This window comes from Serinus canaria, chromosome 5 (genome assembly GCF_022539315.1).
Source record: "Serinus canaria isolate serCan28SL12 chromosome 5, serCan2020, whole genome shotgun sequence".
In the NCBI taxonomy this organism is placed as follows: Eukaryota; Metazoa; Chordata; class Aves; order Passeriformes; family Fringillidae; genus Serinus; species Serinus canaria.
This window is the reverse complement of record NC_066319.1, coordinates 370,017-389,195: the sequence shown is the minus strand read 5'-3', so window position 1 is coordinate 389,195 and position 19,179 is coordinate 370,017. Positions and strand designations below refer to the sequence as shown.

General features: G+C 40.2%; 1 protein-coding gene across 1 annotated transcript in view; it reads left to right on the top strand.

Moving 5' to 3' along the window:
• The window catches only part of LGR4 (leucine rich repeat containing G protein-coupled receptor 4), a 73,238-nt gene that overhangs the window by 14,129 nt on the left and 39,930 nt on the right, over positions 1–19,179 (top strand). The window contains exon 2 of the mRNA XM_030240713.2: positions 17,776–17,847. Within this exon, the coding sequence (XP_030096573.2) occupies positions 17,776–17,847 (72 nt within the window). The remainder of the gene's footprint in view (positions 1–17,775; positions 17,848–19,179) is intronic.

Sequence of the window (19,179 nt, the reverse complement as noted above, 5' to 3'; positions counted from 1 at the left end):
GTTAAACTGAAGAGATAACTTAACCTTTCCAAGAAAATAACTGGTAATGAGAGCTTCTTCGACCTCTTTTTATAATTGCAAGTGAAGGCTATATGAATGGTTTCTGTGAACCATTTCATATATTTGTATACATTTTCCTTAAAAATTAGAAAATATGCTAAGTTTTTATTGGCTTATTTTGTTGCATCAGCAATAGTAAATATTACTAATTTTATTCATGCTAGGGCAGAATCCAGAAGTCCAGAGCTGTGTGTCCTAAGTTTGGTTAGCACAGCTATCCAGTTTGGGATGCAATTCCTAACCAATAGTCATGTTTGTGAGTGCCTCTGATGTCTGAGTAGTTTTGGGGCATTTGTTTGGTTTCTTTTTTTTTTTTTTTTTCACAGAATTGTTAGGGTTGGAGGGACCTCTGGAGCTGATCCAGGCTAACCCCCCTGGCCAAGGCAGGGTCACCTAGAGCAGGTGGCACAGGTGTGTGTCCAGGTGGGGTTTGGATGTCCCCAAGGGAGACTCAGTGACTTCCCTGGGCAGCCTCCTGTAGTGCTCTGCCACCCTCGATGTAGAGAAGGACTTCCTCATGTTGCTACCTCAATGGGACTTCCTGTGTTTTAGTTTATGGCCATATTTGCTTGGTTTGGGTGGTTGGTTTTGTTTTGGTTTGTTTGAGGACTTTTGTTGTTTTTTTGTTGTTGTTTGGTTGGGGGCTGTGTTTGTTTTTTGACAACAGCAGATCAGACACTGAACCATGCAGCTTGTGAGAGGCAAAGTGTGGGCCTTGGGTTGTACAGGATGGGCGGGGTCTTGTTATGCTTTTCTATATTACATTGCAATGGCATATTCTCACACTATATTGCTGTTTTATCAGATATTCTAGCAGTGTTTTTATCAGCTTGATGCAAATTTGGATTGTTGCTGATGCATTGGATGCATTTAGGAGGAGCTTTCATGCTTGGTTTTAGAATGTAAATTACTTTTCTTGCTCCTTGCTGCTAGGGAAGAGTTCCTTCTGAGCTGCTGTGGTAAATAACCATAGAAATTGTCAATAGCGTAACAGAACTTGAGTGCAATTAGTCCTTTATCAGTGTTGAACTCTGTTAAGGTCAGGGATATGAGACATTCTGATAAAGGCTTGTGAAATAGGCTTTCCAAAAATATGTGCTTGGACTTAGTCCTTCAAACCAAGCCATGCAGACATTGCTGTGGGCTTTTCCTCCTTATTTTTTGTAGAGTTACATCATATTTTCTTGTAGAAGGGGGAAACAGGAACACCATTTAGGACAGGTGGTCATAATGTATTATTTGTTGTGGCCTTAATTCAGTGGTCTAAGGTAAGACTAGAAAGAGATTTGGTGTAATACCTAAGGAGGCCATCTTATCTTTGAAAAGCAAAATCAATGAGTACCATTAGACAACCATTGCTGAAAGGAAAGTTGCTTCTTTGATTACGTGAACAGAGTTACCAGCAGCTGACTCTCTGATGTATTTTTTAAAAAATACAAAAAGGTTTTTTGTTATTTTAAAAATAATATAAAGGTCCATGTTGATTTGTACCCAGTTGCATTTTCATAAAATCATAGAATGGTTTGGATTGGAAGGGACTGAAGATCACCTAGTTCCAACCCCCCTGCCATGGGCAGGCACACCTTCCACTAGACCACGTCAGACTCCCATCTAACCTGGCTTGAGCAAGGGATGTTCCAGGCATGGGACACCCCCAGCTTCTGTGGGCAGCTTATTCAGAGTCTCACCACTCCCACAGTAATGAATGCCTTCCTGATGTCTAAGGTGAGCATGCTGCTTTCGCTTTGATCCCATTCTCCGTGCCTCTGCCACTCCATGCTCTTGTAAATAGTCTTTGAAATAAACAGGGTAGGAGATCTTCCTCATTTGTTATGCTTTTATTAAAAGTGATCAGCTCAAGGTTGGGAGGCCCGACAGGTCCACGGTCGGCCGTAGTCGCTCCCTGGAACAGCTCGGAAGTAATGGGGCTTACCCCGAGTTCCACATTCAACTTTGCAGTTTCGGGTCCTGGCTCCGACCAACATCTTCTTAGGTTATAGTGAGGGGCCACTAAGTTTTTCAGCGTCTCTGCCGGCTTCGGACCTCGCCCCTGATATCCAGACACTACTTTGATCTCTTAATTCTGTTTTGGCTCATTGCTTTTGGGGTCTTTTCCTGGATTTGGTGGGGGTCCTCTCTTGTTGTACTCTGGATTTGAGGTAATTTGAATAGACTCCTGAGGTCTCCTCCCTTCCCACCGTCGGCGCGGGGTGGGGGGGGAATGCCAGCCTCCTGGCAGCAGGCAAGGGTGGTACTGAGAAAGGAGAATTCTCAACAATAGATGGTTAACGACTTGATGCTTAACAGGTGATTACAACATTCCGCTAACAAAGAACCTTCTTCGGCCAGCAGGCCAGCAATCAACTCTCAACTTAACTTGTAATTCTGCAACCCTTAAAAAAAATAAATTAGTGACTCTTTTTTCTCATAACAGTCTTTACCCATTTCTTTTGTAGGCTCCCTTCAGGTGCTGGGAGGCTGCAGTTAGGTCACCTCAAAGCCATCTCGTTTCCAAGCTGAACAATCCCAGGTTTTTCCTAGACGCAGTTTTCTTTATAGCACATAGTGCTTCTTAATACGTAGTGCTTCTTAATACATAGTGCTTCTTGATACGTAGGTGGTGTGGAGAGGATTTTAAAACATTGCTTTTTGCATTCACTCAGATTGGTATTTGTAATAAAAATGGCTTTTTCTGTTTTTCATGTTTTGGGGGTTTCTGTCAATCACAAAAAGGCTATTCCAGTTTTCTCTCGGGGAGAAGGTGCTTTAGAGATTACCAGAGCCTCAGCCCGTGGTTCTGTAATGTCAAAAATATCCTCTGGTAATGATTCTGGTAGTTTTTGACTGGACTGGTTGGGCCAGTCTCCACGGGGAAGCTGCTTGTATTCACAGGACAAGCACATTTGCAGGATAATGGAGTGAGGCAGCAGCAGCTGGAGTGCTCAGACAAGTGATGGCTTCAAGTGGTGGTTGTACCTGGTACTCCTTACCCACCCTTCAGCCCTTTACCACATGCATCGGATGCCTCCCAAAAAACAGTGACCACGTTAGCCTGCTGCTTTGGCTGGTTTGGTGTGGGAAGGGATTAGATGACTAGGTTTCCGACAACCAGCCTGCATCTGTGAGGTGTTTTCTTAAAACGGTTTTGTTTCGTGTTTGTGGCTCAAATATTACAAGTTTCTATAACATTTCTGTCAAACAGAATCTGCCTGTGCTGCTGAAAAGCAGATGTAATCCTCAAATGTCCTGTTTAATACACAACCATTAGTTTTACATCAGTTTCGTCCTAAATAGTGAGTACAGATTACCTTCATTATATTAAATGCAAGCAGATATTTAATTGTATGAGAGGCCAGTTAGATAGCAGAGTTTACACTTGAGCCTTGAGCAGCTGTATTTTCAGAGCATGCTGATGTGTCATGTGCAGTGTCAGCAGTTCCCGGTCCTTTCTCAGCTGTGTGCCTCGGATGCCCAGGGATGTTTCATCAGCATGCCTTTTCCACATGCTTTCATTTCAGGAGCTGCTGTCCTGTGATAGCTTTGAGCGAGCTGTTGCAGATAGGCTGCGTTTATGACAACCTGTATTAGCAGGGGATGTACAGCAAAGGGTGAGCAGAGTAAGTTTGAACTTCTTGTTATTGATGATAATATTTAAAAGCTCAAATGTAACAGTAGTTCAGTTGTGAATACGTGGAAATCCTGTGTACTGCTTAATGTGTTTCAGAAATCCCTGTTACTTTTCTTCTTTCAATACAAGAAAACAGGCGTGTAATGCCTCATTGAAAGAAGCCTGTAGGGGTGCTTTGTGAGGGACTTAATTAAGGGCTTTGAAAGACTAAACAAAAAGAAAAATAAAATGCTACAGGGTTATTGTTATTCCAGCCCATTGGCTCAGAGAGCTGACCATCCATTGGTGCCTTCTATCCTTTTGCGAGATGAATGTCACTTTTGTTCATGATTAACAGAGGTGAAAGAAGCCAATTATTGGCTGTCTTTTCCACAGAGCAGCTGCAGACGGATTTCACTGCAGGCAAATATGTTCTCTTCTACCACAAGGATGGTTGTGATGACAGTTATTTTTGTGTAACTGTATGAAAGAAAACAGATTTTTTTTTTGCCTTCCAGTGACTTGTGTAGATGTTTATTGAAAACTACTGTGAATATGCTGGCAGGGAATGGGATTCCCCGTGCTAACAGTGTACTCAGTTTTTTCTGTGAGTGTGTGAATGAGTGAGGGTTTTTTAATTTACTTTTCTCCTCTTATTTTCTTTTTTTACCTTGAAATTGCAGTTGATTTTAACTGTAGAGTTTTTCTAATTGGTGTACAGTGTGCATTTAACTCTCTTATGGCTTGCCAGCTCAGGCTGTGCTGGCTCCTTTGTATGCAGTAATGAAGAGGGACAACCACTGCAGGTTAGTGGGAAGCCCTACAAGAGCAAAGCACATCAGCATACCATTAAGGACCCAGAAAGTGTCTGTGCCTTGTCACCCCTTCTCCCACATCTCTGTTGCTTGGTTCAGTACATTACAAAAATCTTTTCCCCAACTCTTCCTTTAGAATTAAAAACTTATTCTTTTCTCTGCAAATTTCCTTTGTTTCAGTGGTTGCAGTTTAAATGTGTAAAGAGGCTCAGTGGGATAAGAAGCAGGTTCTCTGACTGTTGGGATTCTGGAGAAGTCCCCTCCAGTTAGGGGCAAATTTAGAGCAAGGGCCAATGTCTCAGTCAGAGTTGATCCACTTTTGTTACACCAGCAGACTTCTTGTGTTAGCTGCTCCTTGGCGTGTCAGTGCTTGAGGTGGACTGCTTTGGAAGCCTCTTTGCATTTAGGCATGGTTCCCAATTGTTAAAAATAGGTTCGAAACCGTTGTAAAATAGATAGATTGTTAAGCATGTACTGTTAGTTTGGTTATTATATTGTAAAAGGGTAGCTATAAGAAATACGGTACTCAGTGTACCATAACACACCTCAGTAAAGTGCACCACCCCCCAAGTGAAACGAGCCGGTCTGGATAGAACTGTAATGGGCCAATCAAGCGCCTTAAAACTTAATGCAAATGAAGGATCCAAAAAGAAACCAATCCAAAGGGACAGAAAACAAGATAAAAAGGGGCTTCTGACCCACTGAGGCTGTGCCACTCCATCGGGGCCATCGCTACTGAGCAGCCCCAGCACCGGTGCTGCAGCACCCCCAAAGGGAACGCTCCTGCTCGGCCCGTGGGCCCCATTGCTTTAGGCCTTTCTTTTTATTATAATAAATGCTGAAGTGACTTTAGTACTAGGAGCTTGCTCTCGTTTTTATCAACAAGAACAGTATTAAACATGGGGACAAAGGTGATGCTCCTCAGCTTATGTGGCTTTCTGCTGCAGGTGAGAGGGGAGTCTGCCTTTTGTCTTCAGGCCTTTGAAAGTGGAAATGCTGAGTACATTCCTCCTTCATTTCTTGGTGAATAAAGAGGAGTTTTTATGCTTTCATTTGGTTTCTCTTTATCCAGACCGATTTTTTTCCTTCACAGATTTTTTTTTTTGTGTGTGTGTGTGTGTGGTATGGCCTGTTACCCGCAGATGGGACTGCTGCTGCTGCATCCTGCTGTGTTGCTCAGCCACATCGACTAAAGTTAGTTGCGCCCCCATGAGCTTAGTCTGGTGCAGGCAGCATTGTCTGAGGCTCGGAGAATCCTCAGAGGATGTGACTTGGAGGCACTTGTCATTTGTGGGGCTGTGCCCTGCAGACTCCTGAGAAGAAGAGATGTGTGCCAGTGGTGCTGAGGTGACTCTGCTGGGGCTGAGGGAATGGGCAAGCAGCCTGGCTCTCAGGGAAGGAACCAACAAGAGTTGTGTGTTTTTTTCACGAGACAGAAAGCATACGTGGATTTGGCTTCTTGAAATGAAATAATTAACTGTGTGAGAAATCAGATAATAACAAGATAATTCCTGCCACTCTGTGTGAAAAGAAATAAAATGGAGTTTGAATACTCTCTTGATGTCCCTTGTTCAGTCCTGTACTATTGAAATAGAAGGTGAACCTGTGAGAGTGTCCTGGCAGATGATTCGGGCAGCTTTGATTTTAATTCATGTCTAAGGTTCACTGGAAGCTAAGGTGGATGCTTAACCCATGTCTTCATATGTATCTATAAGGAACTTGGACATGGATCTCAAATCAAGAAGAAAAATGTAGCTGAAACCATCATAACTCTACAGAGCAGGAAGGCTGATCAGGCTGTTTAAGTTCTTGTATTCAGCTACACCCCTTGTCAATAGGCAGCAGCTTTGCCATTTGTTGAAGGCACAGTTTCCTGAGAGAAACACAGGTTGTGTGTTAGCACCCATGAACTCAGCCACATGGGAAACTTTAGGCAGACTTTAATACTTGAAATGCCATAAAGTAGAAGTTACTCTTATGTTAAAATGCTATGCAGTAATTGATGACCAAAAATGTTCAAAACTTAAGTTTTACATCTTAACAAAATTGGTGGTTGTTCATCATTTTATTTAAGATACCTTGAAAGTTGCTACATATAACCATGTTTGGTTCTAAAAAGGTCCTTCCAGGTGCTGCCATGAAGTCTATTTTGGCACTAGGAAGTTGTACTATGTGCTTTTAGTTTTCCCACAGTATAGATATTTTGAGTGCTTTTTGCCAGAAATAGTTTTTAGTTACATCCAAGTTATGTGTTATATGTGATTGAAAAAAATGCTTAAATGCTAAAGCTGTTGTATATAGGTTTGGACTAGGTATAACATTTAGATTTTGTCATCTAGCTTCATTGTATCAGTGACTGTGTTCATACACTGGTTTTGTTTTGCTATTTTTTTGTTTTTAGCCTTCTAAAAATGTAGGTCTTGCCCAGACTTTTGGGGCTCCTGTTGCTTTCAAAACGTTGGGCGGATCAGACTAGAACATCAAAATAAACCAGGAAAAAAAAGAATAAAATTCAAAGTACTTATAAGGACTAAAGTTGGCATTTTAATGAAATTGAATTTATAGCTGTTTATGTTCTCTTTTTGCAGCAGAGCAAAAACACACACAGTGAAACTGCAACAGAAGATTTTTATATGAATATATATGTGAATTGATATCACTACTTTTTGATAGCTCAGGAACATGGGTAGCTTTAACCTCCTCCTACCTCGCAGAGATGCAGAAGTATTCTCCTTTGGACCCAAGACTTGGGAAGGAAAGCAACCTTTGTAAACCCAGGAGATCTCTCTCTGCTGGAGCAGGGCAAGGCACTGAAGCTGGCTGGGATTTATGTGTTGGGCATTTGTTGTTTTAACGACGGTGTTGCTAGGTGGAGAGGGATGTGGTGTCCTTGGAGTCCAAAGGGTGAGTGTGACTCCCCGCGCTCCTGTTAGGGCGGGTTGGGTTTTATGGCATTGCCCTTGGAGCTGATCCTGCAGTGAAACGTGCCTGGTAGGTGCTGGGGGTTGTGCAGCAGAAATCTGAGACTGCAGTGGTGGCCGCGGGCGGGATAGACGCACCCAGATCTCATGGAACTGGTTTGGTTACATACTGCCCTCATGTTCATGTTCTGGGCTTCCTGTAGGGCTGTGATAAGGGAAAAGGGCTCGAGAACTTCCTCAGTGCTAATGGACAGAACTGTGGTTTGGTCCTGTGGGAAGTGTTGGTGCCGAACTTTGCAGTATGTTTTAACTTCAAACACAGAAATGGATTAAACCTGGAAATGACAACTTAATAAAGACAAACCAGTTAGTGCTGTTGAAAAATGACATAGTTAACCTCAGTGACTGGTGATTCCATTATGGTAAGGACAAGTGATGCAACTGGCAATGCTACCCTATTTTAACTTAATTGCTGGTGTAGTGTTAAACTTAATTTACTTAAAACATAACAAATACCCTTCCATAAAAACTTCTTTAGGTTTTCTGTTGTTGATTTTATTACAGGCATGAGCTACACGCGACATTTTTTCTTAGTGTCTTCTTCAGTACTTTCCTCTCCTACTACCATAGGAGTCAGCTGTTCCACAAAAGGCAGCTAACACCATCTGATTACCAAAAAAAAAAAAAAAAAAAAAGCACAGATATATACAGCCAGGGTGTAGTTGGTTGAATTCTTAAGTGTGTAACCTGTTCCTGCGTTCCTCTCTTCCCTATGTGTGGAGACTTATGGGTTAAAAGAAATAGGAATATTTCTGCTTTCCTTTACTGGCAATTACAAATAATGTTAAGTCTTGCAAAAATTATGGTTGTAGTGTATGTTTTTTTGATGCATGTTTTTTGAGTTAAAATGATCTTACTTTGTATAAATTATTTTTAAAAGGTCTCAAGTCAGAGGGCAGCTGTGATGTAACCATGCTGAAAGCTTTCCTGTCAGGAATTTGGCTGATAGCAGGACATGCAAATTGGTTCCAGATCAGGGATGTGCATGATGTGAGTTCCCGCCTAGTTTTGTCCGTGGACCTCTTTGTGGTCTCACTGGTTATTCACATTTTGTGATGAATACTTGTAGCTACAGGAGGAGTATCCTGGTGCAAATTTGCTCTCAGATTGGATTAGTGTGCCTGTCACATGGTTTGATTTTTTTGTACTCAATCCCTGCCATTTCTGTATTCCATAGAGTAAATGATTATGAAACTGTGAACAATACATAATTTTACTCTCTGGTGTAAATCATCTCTAACTGTGTAAATCTCTGTGTAAAAGAAATACTCCTGTACTGAAAGACATTTTTGTTCCCTCCACCACTTGAGAATAAGCCCTTCCTTTAGTCTGTAATCTGCTCTCAAAGTGTGTCTCTTAAAAATTAACTGATGATCATGTTAACTTGCACTATATTCCTATTACAGGATGGGATCACTTTCATAATAATGCAGTGGAGTTTTTTTCTAGGTTAATTCCCTACCATGTGTCAACAAGAGCCATTAACTGTATGTGTGATTGCTTAATGACATCTACAGGATGTATATGCTGCCTTTTTTTAATATATATATTTTTAAAGTGGTTTGTGTACCACTGTTTACTAAAATTTATGATAATCTAAATCTTCTTTAATAGCCAGGGGTGGTGGGTGATCTGAAGTTGATTATTTCCGAAGTTTGATTATTATGAAAAGTCAGGTCAAGTGCTGTTACTTAGTTTCCAGTTAGAGAAAAGTGAATGGAAATGTTGCATATAAGTAATTGCATAATTTCTTTCTGCTGCTATCAAGTGGTGAGAACTTACATATCTAGCCAACAAGAAATTGTCAGAACAATCTCCTGTCCTGTTTTCCTCTTCGACAAGCAAAAGGGCCAAGGGAAGAAAGGTAACTAATTGGTTTTGGAAAGGTCATGATAGGTGGTAGCTGGGCATAGAACATGGGGGCAGCCTTGGTCAGCTGGAGGGGACTTCAGGCTCTGTTGGTGACTTTTTTTTTCCAGCTTACTTCACATACCTCTGCACACTTGTTTTCCTTGCCCTGCTGTTTGTTCAGTGCATTTAGGCAGCAAACCCCTCTAGGTGAGGAGTGTCTCCAGCTGTGTATTTGTACAGCACCAGTCCACTGATGTGTTGAGCAGGGCCCTCAGCTTCTCCTGCAATACAAACAGGTGATAAGACCTGGTGCTCATTAGTGAGATAGCACGGGTACTTAGGAAATGGCAAGTGGATTTGCTGGGTGGGAATGCAACCTGTGTCTTACTTAGCCACTCACTGCAGGTACTGACTGAGGCTTTAAATATTTGGATATTTTCTTTCTTGTAAGAGTGTTTTCCTGGAAGAATTGGAAAATGAAGCATGCTTGTAAATGATGTCATGTCTCATAGGCTTTCTGTTACTCCAGAATGCCCTGTGAGCACAGAACAGGTTTGTGTGCCTTTAAGTTTTGGAGGTCTCTGTGATCTTGTCAGAGGCAGTAGAAGCATGCTTAAGATTGCTGGGGAGAGGTGGGAAAATAAGAAGAAAAATCTATATTAATTAAAATCTTCCCTTTTGTCATTAGCTTTGTCCATGTTAAAAGCAACAGTAGATAACTATCAAAAGGAAAAAATGTATTGGGACAGGCCATAAGGATTGGAGATGAAGGATGGCTAATACTGCAGAGCTCTGGCTGTTGGAATACCCAGTGCACCCTTCCCACTGGAAGATGGGCTCAGGTAGTTGTTACTGTCAGAAATAAGAGAGAATGCAAACTTTAAATACAATGCCAGTCTGACACTGGGGTCCTCTCACCACAGAAATGTTAGGTAATAGTATAGGTATTATACTTCCATACTACTACCTTGCAGTAAGAGATGTAGGTAGTAGATAAAAGGTAAGAAATTAATTTCTCAGCATGTTATTTAAACTTTAATTTGAACTCAAACTTCATTGCAAACTCAAACACTTTCCAAGTGTTCCTCTGTAAACATCATCTTTGCCTGGTATTTCTTTTCTTGCTGTTGATGATTTCTCACTGTTGGGGTGGCATATCTGTGTGTAATGTGTATCCCTGGATTTTAGCTGTGCTCTTTGGATTCGTAGTGCAGGCAGTTACCATTCCAAGCAGTAGTTGTGATGTGGTGCTACTTCTGGAAGAGAATTGTTGGCTTCTTGTCATCAGGAAGATAGAATAAAATAACACTCTACTACCAAATTTGTTTCTTTTTAATTGAATTGAAAATTTCTTGCCGATCCTCTAAGCTTTCCATGCTTTCATTACATACTGAATGCAATTAAGATATGGAGCAGTATTAATGTGACTTAATTTATTCTGTCCCTTCAGTAGTTTTATCACTGTCCTGAAAGAACTGGCTAAATGGGAGAGATGATCTAAACCAGAGCAGTAAATCAGTTCCTTCTCTCCTATGAGACTGGTTGCTGAGGGGTGTGATTTGGATGAAAATCACTTTGATTTTCATCATGTGAACATGTTCCTACAAGGAGCTGGGCACTGAATGTATTTCTTCAAGATTGTAGCATTGCAGTACAACTTAATATTAGTCTCAGCTTGAGTTTGTCTGATTTCTTTTCTCCCCCTGCCCACTCGTCTTGTCTCCAGTGTCTCTGCCTCTCCCACTGCCACAAGACCAGGAAGTTCTCTTGGTTAACACAGGCAGTTTAACACCTGGATAAAACTTGAAGTACTGACCACTGCCATGCAGCTGTATAATGGGTCCTTTTTGTTTGTTTCTTTGTGGGGTTTTTGTTGATTTTTTGTTTGTTTCTGATAACTGGTGGAGAGCTCGTATCTACATCACTTTGTCTTTATCCTCACCAGTATTACTGTAATCAGGTCCAGATCTATGTTATCAATGGTCCAAATGGGAAAGGATGGCTGGTTGCTCCTGGGTTCTTCCCAGCATAATGTTGAGGTTCGTTTGCAATATCCTGGCTTATTTAATGTAGTTGCTAAAAATATTAACAGCCTCAGCTTTTCCTACTGCTGAAACTGGATCATGGTTACTACCTGGGGAATTTTATATAAGATTAAGACCTATTACCTAATGTTTTTGTACAAGTAGGTAGGAGGGCTTTATTCAAATATAGATAGCTCTGCCTAAGTAATTTTCTACGTGTTATAATTAAATAACTCAGTGGCAGACGGCACAGACATTGGAAAAGACTAAATGGAGCCTACAGTATTACATGCTATTATCTATCAACAAACAGGTTAAGCTTGCTCAGAGGCAGCATTTTAAAGGAATTTAAAGGTGCCTTGTTGAAACATGATCTTCTTTCCTTCAACCAACACTCCCCTCTCTTTTTCTATCTCCTTCCCTTGCTCTCTTCTTTTCTAAACTTGCCAGAATCAAAAAGCCAAAAAGTAGATAACTATTTATATAAAGTTCTGGGAAGCGCAGGGATGTATTTTGATCTTATTTGTTTTAAACAGCCAATCTCAAATTGGTTTTGCTGAGATTTAATTTTGCTTTTCTGTAGCTAGGTATTTCATGGTTTGGCTTAAGACCTTTCTTACAAAGCAGAGTGTTTTAGGTCATTAGCATGCAGTGCATGGATGTGACGGGAAGGTGTGTGTGCCCCCAGTTTGGTGCAGATCCAAGTGTTGAGGGAGGAGAGTGTGAGCTAGGATAGAAAGTGTAACACTGGTATCTCCATGGGTTTTAGGAGACATGCCAGCACAACAGAGCTGTGCAGAAAGTTTCTTTCCCTAAGATGTGCCCACATTTTGGGGAGATGCAGTTAGGAGTGGTAGGTATTGTCTTTAAAAAAAAAGAAGACTGCTGCAGCTAAATGTCCCTCAGTTCACAGCGACTGGCATTGTTTTCCTTTTCAATACCCATCAGTTATTTTGGGTCACTTGCTTTTATTTTGTGCTTATATCTTGGGCTAGTTTATCTATCATTTTGTTGTCCTCTCTGTCTTTCAGGAACTCTGTACTTGACATTTTGTTGTCCCTTTTTGTTGTTGTTGCAGCTTTTCTTCTCATGCCAGGGTTTTGTCCCACTCCTCCCTGTCCATCATCTCTAGTCATCTGTTCTTTCCAGCCAGAATCATGCTCAGGCAGTTGGTATAAGAGAGAAATCTAACAGGGCTCAGGCTCCTTTATGGCAGAGGCAGTGCTTTAAAATGACAGAGAAGGCTACCTGTGCCTGCGCCTGCTGGAGACGCTGGGACTTGCTGTGTATTGCATCTAAGGCTCTTTTGTCTCATGCCACTTATGAAAGCAGTGATTGAAGCCACTATTTAAAGATAAGAGTTTCTGTTTTTAAAATATGAGAGAATCAGTAAGTTGCCATCCAAGAGACTAAGTATTTCTGCTCATTCTGAAGCCTGGGGATGTTTGACTTTGGTTAGTGGTAAAATCAACAATCCTTGGAAAAAAAAAATCCAAGTAACTAAACCCTCACATCAGGAACTGGAATTCTTACAGAAGGAGTCTAATAAAAAGTTTAGGTGTGTTATGTTTTCTAGTTCAGTTTTGAAGTCTCCACTGCTGGTTGATCTAAAAATGATTCAATATCTGACATTATGTAAGATGAGATTGTGTTTTTTACTGTGTCTTGCGAAGCTGCTTTCCTCTTCAAGGAAAACGGACACAACAGCTTTAAATGGGGAAAACCCAACAGTTTTATATTCACAAGAACACAAAAATCTCCTTTGATGCCTGTTTTCAGCAGAGGGAGAGTTTTATTGCTTTTAGTATGATTGGTAGTTAATATAAGTATTTTTAATGTCTTTAAAGTGTTTCTGTGTTAGGTGAAAGCAGGAAACTCTGCTAAACTCAGCTGGAAGTGAATATTCAAGTAGTTGTCAGAATAAACTGGAAGGATCTACCTGAGCAGGCTGGAGACATCAAATGAGTGCTGGAGTACCTTGGCTTGACTTTTCACCTTTTGCCTGTAAAAATTAATCTCTGCATTACCTGGGATGGTGAAAGAACATTCACAGCTACAAGCTACTATTTTAAATTAGTTTTATTCTTTGCTGTAGTACCTTCTTGGAAGAAGGACAGAGGCTTCTGTTGGAGTGTAAGAAGCCTCATTTATCATTCAAAACTGCAGCCATGGTACTGTAGGAGGGAGTGCAACAGTGTTTATTTTTTGTGTTACAGCTCTCCTCCCTGAAATGGATACTAACTGTAAATATAAGGCTGTGATTCATGTTATCCCGTGAGATGCAGCCTCTTGCTAAAGAGATTACCACCTTTGGCAGCTTATATTTTAGTTTCAATGCCAGCTTCTTGGCCATCCTTTTAGTTTCAGTGCCAGCTTATTGGCCCCATTATGCCCTCCTGTGTTTCCAGGAATGGGGCATCTGCCCCCACTGCCTTGGTAATGTTGGACAGTGAGTGAAGAGTTAGCCTGGCTCTTTAGTACAGATAAACCCAGTTAATGACTACCTGGTGAAAGGTGCAGGTCTGCCTAGGGTTCTCCTTTTTCCTGACAAATCTGAAGTGTAAACCATGGTAGTACCATCATCTTAACTCTCTTAGAGCTGTTGTGTCTCTTTTGCACTTTCTGGGGAAAAGGAACTTAGTAAAAATTTCAGCTTTTTAGCAAGGCATCATGATAAGCTGTCCCTGAAGATTCATGTGATGAAGACAATCACAGTTGATATTTCTGTCTGTCCCAAGCATAAATGTGGGTCTGGACGTAATTTTAAGTCAGAGGTGTAGTTTGCTGGGCTCACAGACCATACTGGGGACTTGTTGGAAGAACAAGAAAACGGTGACAAGCCTTTTAAATACAGAGTCTGAACTAGAGTTCACCAAAAAAATTTAGGGCAAATGTATGGAGGTTTTGGTGTCTTATTTGTTGGGAGTGCTGTGTGTTTGGTGGCAATTCAAAGGTTTGCCGGTGTTGTGCTGCTTTTAGGGGATTTAGATCTGGGTGTAGTAACCCAATCCATAGTAGGTTTTCAAGCCTAGTCCTGCTGAAAAGGGGCTTTAGGCAACTGCTGGCATGATCCTTCTGTTCTGTGATAGCATCATTCCCAAGAACACTGCTAGGGGTTGGGATAGTACTATTAATGTTCTTTTATTCATTCTAAAGAACTTTTTTTATATATTAGCACTCTAAATGATTTTTGGGTTTATATTCCCAAGGGATTTTTAGTAGAGAAATAGGTGTGGTATGATGGCTTCTCAGTGGAGATTTCTTTGACATGTCAAGGGACATACTAATGTTTATTAAAAAGACAGCATTCTTGATACTGCATAGTCTGATCTCTTTTTTTTTTTTTTTTTAAGTTTAGGAGTAATAAAATTACTATTTCAAAAATGCAAGCAGTAAAAACTTAGCAAGGGCTATTTTTTGTTTTGGAGTGTGGTTTTGGGGATTATTTGTCATTATTTTGTTATATTGTGCTCCACCATTTTTGTTGCAATTCTTCTATTAATTATGTGTTATTAAGAGTATCTTCCCAAATTAACTAGGTAAACTTTATAGAGACTAGTTATTAAGTAATCTAATTTTAGTGTCGTGGTTGATCCTAATATTGTTTGAAAATTCTTGGTCATGAACTACTTAATATTTTATTACCAGTGTATAGTGCTTATAAACTCATTCCTTGAGGAGACTCTATAGAGTGAAATGAAAAGAAAAAGAAAAAAAAATTATATATATCAGCAAAGCTGCTCTCACATAATGTTCTTCATTAACAAGAATTGTTTTAAGACTTGTATGATGATAATTAGGAGACTTTCAGAGCTGGTGCTTGGATATTCCCCAAAGTTTGCAAATCAGTGGTATAATGATTAACTTATTTATTTAGTAAGAATTACTATAACATGTAATGAAAGCAAATGCAGAAACTTAGTAAAAATTTCAGCTTTTTAGCACGGCATCATGATAAGCAGTCCCTGAAGATTCATGTGATAAAGACAATCACAGTTGATATTTCTGTCTGGATTTTTTACAAATTCAGCTTCACTGAAAATAGACTTCAGCAGAATTTGAGAATATTGATGATGGTTCTCATTATTAACGTGATCTGTTTCATGCTTACAACCAAAGAATCTACTTCCCCAATTAAAATTGTAGAGCCTAATCCTTGAACCTACAGGGAAAAAACATTTTTAGTTAATTTCGGATCCCAGAGAAAGCCAAAATTGCTTTGAATTTGGATGTCAACCATTCTGTGTGTCTGCATGGTTTCCATTGACTTTGTTTAGGATTGCATAGGGCACTTCTCAAACTTGACATTTATAGCTCTGGAGATTTCAAGACCTTTGCTTTCTGGTGGATGTTATTTCGTTGCCGCAACCGTGCAGTACCACAGATGTGTGTGCAGCCACAATCTTTGCCAAAGTGATGCATAAGCATTCATACAGTTGTTTCTGATGCTATGTGCTGTTGGCTTATTTCTACTACCTCTATTTATTATGGTGCAGGATTTTATATCACCAGGACTGTTCAGAGTTGGGATTTTCTTACACAGGTTACTGTTCTTAAGATTAGGGTCTCCACTCTCTTCTTACTCTTCTGCCCTATTCATAAATGCTTCCCATCTGATAACAGAAGTGGATTTGCAGTCCTCTAAAAAGGAGAGGACAAGCCTGGATGTATGAAATGTGTGTGTTTACGAGAATTTGAAAAATGAATGAGAATAGATGTTGGCGTTTCCCATGGAGCAGAAAGATGACAGGTCATGTACCTGATACATTTATTTACTTTCCTGCCCAAGAAGAAAAACATCCTCAACAGCAACATTTTTTACTGTGACCAGGCCGCTGCCAAGGCACAAAACACTGCTTAATGCATGTGGGCTGTTGAGTCTGGGGATGAAGCATCTGCAGTTCAGCTCCTTCTGGAGCTTGGTGAAGGAGGCTTTTCTACAGTAGTGGATTTGTTTTGGCTCTTATCACAGTTGGGTTTGTTTTGTATGTACTGAACCTTATTTTGATGTCACTGCTCTTGAATTAGTTTAGTGTACTATTAGCAGCTGCTGAGGAGCAACTCTCTTAGTTTATGCTGGGAAGTGAGAAATTAAGGTTTTGGACTACTATTTCGTTAACATTTATTTTAGAGAAACGCTTGCCTCTAGATTTAGTGTAAGAGGGCAGTTTTACAGAAATGGCTGTCTCTGGATTTAGTGTGAGTGCTGTTTTAGAGGAATGGCTGTCTCTGGACTTAGTGTAAGAGGGCAGTTTTCACACTTGCAGCACCTGAGGGTCTCTGCTGCACAGGTGCTGCAGCAGATCAGCTGCCAGTTACTTGTTAAGGTCAGGGAAGAGCTTCAGTGGTACTTGTTGGCCATTAGTGAGATAAAAGGAAAGTTTGGCTTTGTTTGTTTTTTATCTGCATTGTGTAGAGGTGGCATGTAGGCACTAGAGAACAACGTGGAAGACATCTAGCAGGGAAGGTTCTACTGACAAGTGTTACTGAATTGCTTATTAACTGCATACGGAAAAAACCCAAACCAGCAACCGAGTGGAAAGTAAGAACTTGGATTATGTAATGAATTGTTGCACAGTTAGTTTAATTATCAAACCAAATTGTTTTCATGCTGCTTTTATTCACATTGAGTAATAACTTGCTTTAGGACTGGATTATCTGTGATCATTGTGTAGGTGTGAAGTGAGGTGATGGCACCAAGTTTGCCACTTAGTGCTGCTTTGTACAGAAAAAAGCTGAGCAGGTCCGCATACCTATCATGTAAGCACTTGCTGCCATCTTCCCTCTGCTTTGGACTGAGAATGAAATCTGCTTAAAACGATTACCTCGAGGACTTTTATAGGTTTTGTAGAAGGAAAACAAAAGAAAACACAAAAAGACTGTGGTAGAGCTAGGACATGTTTCTGCTATTCTTGCCAGTTGTTCCAGAAGCGTTGTTTGCCAGAAGCTATTTATTAAGTCCTAAAGCATGTATTATTTTTTTTTAAGACACTGTGGGATGAAAATTTGCGTGGTGGGTGGTCACAATACTTTTTTTCATATGCTTGTGGTTTTAGAGTATTCTTAATCATCTGAGTTAAAACTGTGTATTAGTGTAAGTTGCTAAAAATTAGGACTGTAGATAACAGTACTGTAGAGCCTCTTCCATGTGTGCCTTCCCTGTAGTTTCACAGTAATTATTTTTGTTCAGAGGTGTTGGAAAACTTTATTTTGACAACTTCCCGTTTTGTAGGCCTTTGCTGCAACCTGATTCTCAAATTACAGTGACTTGAAAGTTTAGTATGCAAATTTCTGGAAAGAGATATTACTCTGTCATACTAGAGTAGTTTTTTTCCTGTTACCATACTATCTGATGAGACTTTCTTTTTTGTATTCTTCTCATAAAGTGTAAAAATCCTTTTCTGGTTAATAATACATCTGTATTTGTTCTTTTCCAGAGATATCAGCATGAATAACATTACAAGACTACCAGAAGATGCCTTCAAGAACTTTCCCTACTTGGAAGAGCTGTAAGTATTCTACACATGTTCAAGTTTTGCTGCAACATCATATGGCTGTATAAAGTGGAAGGTGGGTGGAGGACACTGTTAAGTTGAGCTGTGAACAGAAAAAGCAATTATACTTTAAAAATGTAATCTGGTACGTGTTTGGAAACCAGGACAGTAAATGCTACTTACAAAGGACTTTTTATAGTGATTATTTTAATCATGGCTGGAGTGATGACACATGCTAATTACAGTGTTATCCAAAGATAACACAAGAGTTGTGTAATTACCATTGTTTCTGAAGGAGCTACAGTATAGCTGTTGCATAAGTTCCATAAAATAGGTGTTGCTTCATTTACTGAGCAGCTGGCTTTCATTGTCCTTGTAGGCTGCAGATGCAATGCTTACAAGCTCATCCTGACCTACATCAGAAATTCTGTGGTACAGGGCTTCTTTCTCTTAATTTCTCTGGCAGAAATTTTTTCCCCCACTTCCCACCTCCCTTTTGTCCTACTCTCATTTTAGCTTTCTTTTTTTATGTTTTACTTTACTGCTACTTGGATTTCTGAATCCTTGAGCTCATGTGCTCAGTATTTTGCGGAAGTCTAAGATGCCTCTGCAAAGCTGAAGCATGCTTTCAACAGCATTGTCCTTAATTAGGTTGGGTTTCAGAGTCAGTACACAGGAAGGCAGGTTTGACATTCACTTACTGCTTTAAGTACTGTTAGGTGTCACGTGCTTTCTGTGTGCCTTAGAGTTTCCTTATCTGTGAACAGAGGGTGAGGGTAATGGTTCAACCAGTGCAAGAGAGCTTTGAGAACTTTCAGTACTAAGCAATAGATAAGACAATCACCCTGCAATTTGCTTTGCCTCTCCTATATTTTCAGTGACAAAGTAGGATTTCTTTTATTAAAGAGCATTTAAAGTACAAATTAAAGCTGTCTCTATTTGTGACTTTGGTAAGACTAGGATTGTGAATGCTGCTGTGTTGGGAGGTTTTTCAGTAAATCACCTTAGGGAAAGCAGCTTGTTTTCCCAAAGGCACCACCCTTATGAGGTAGGCAAGTGTTCTTCTGACTTCACCAAGGAGGAAACAAGCAAAGAATGAAAACCATTTGTAGAGGGCAAAAGAATAAATGAACCTTGTAGCAAAACTGCAGATAAAGCCCTGAACCCTTTGACTCTGGTTATCTGTTATAACCAGTACAACCACTGCACCTCACTGGAACAAAGATACTGAGAAATTGATAAGAGATAGATTGCTTGCTTCTGAAGAAAGATTTGGGTTCCTGAAGGTTGCTTCTTTGCACTTCTGCCTCACTAGTTACTCTAATAAGGTGTTCCACCTCTCCTTAG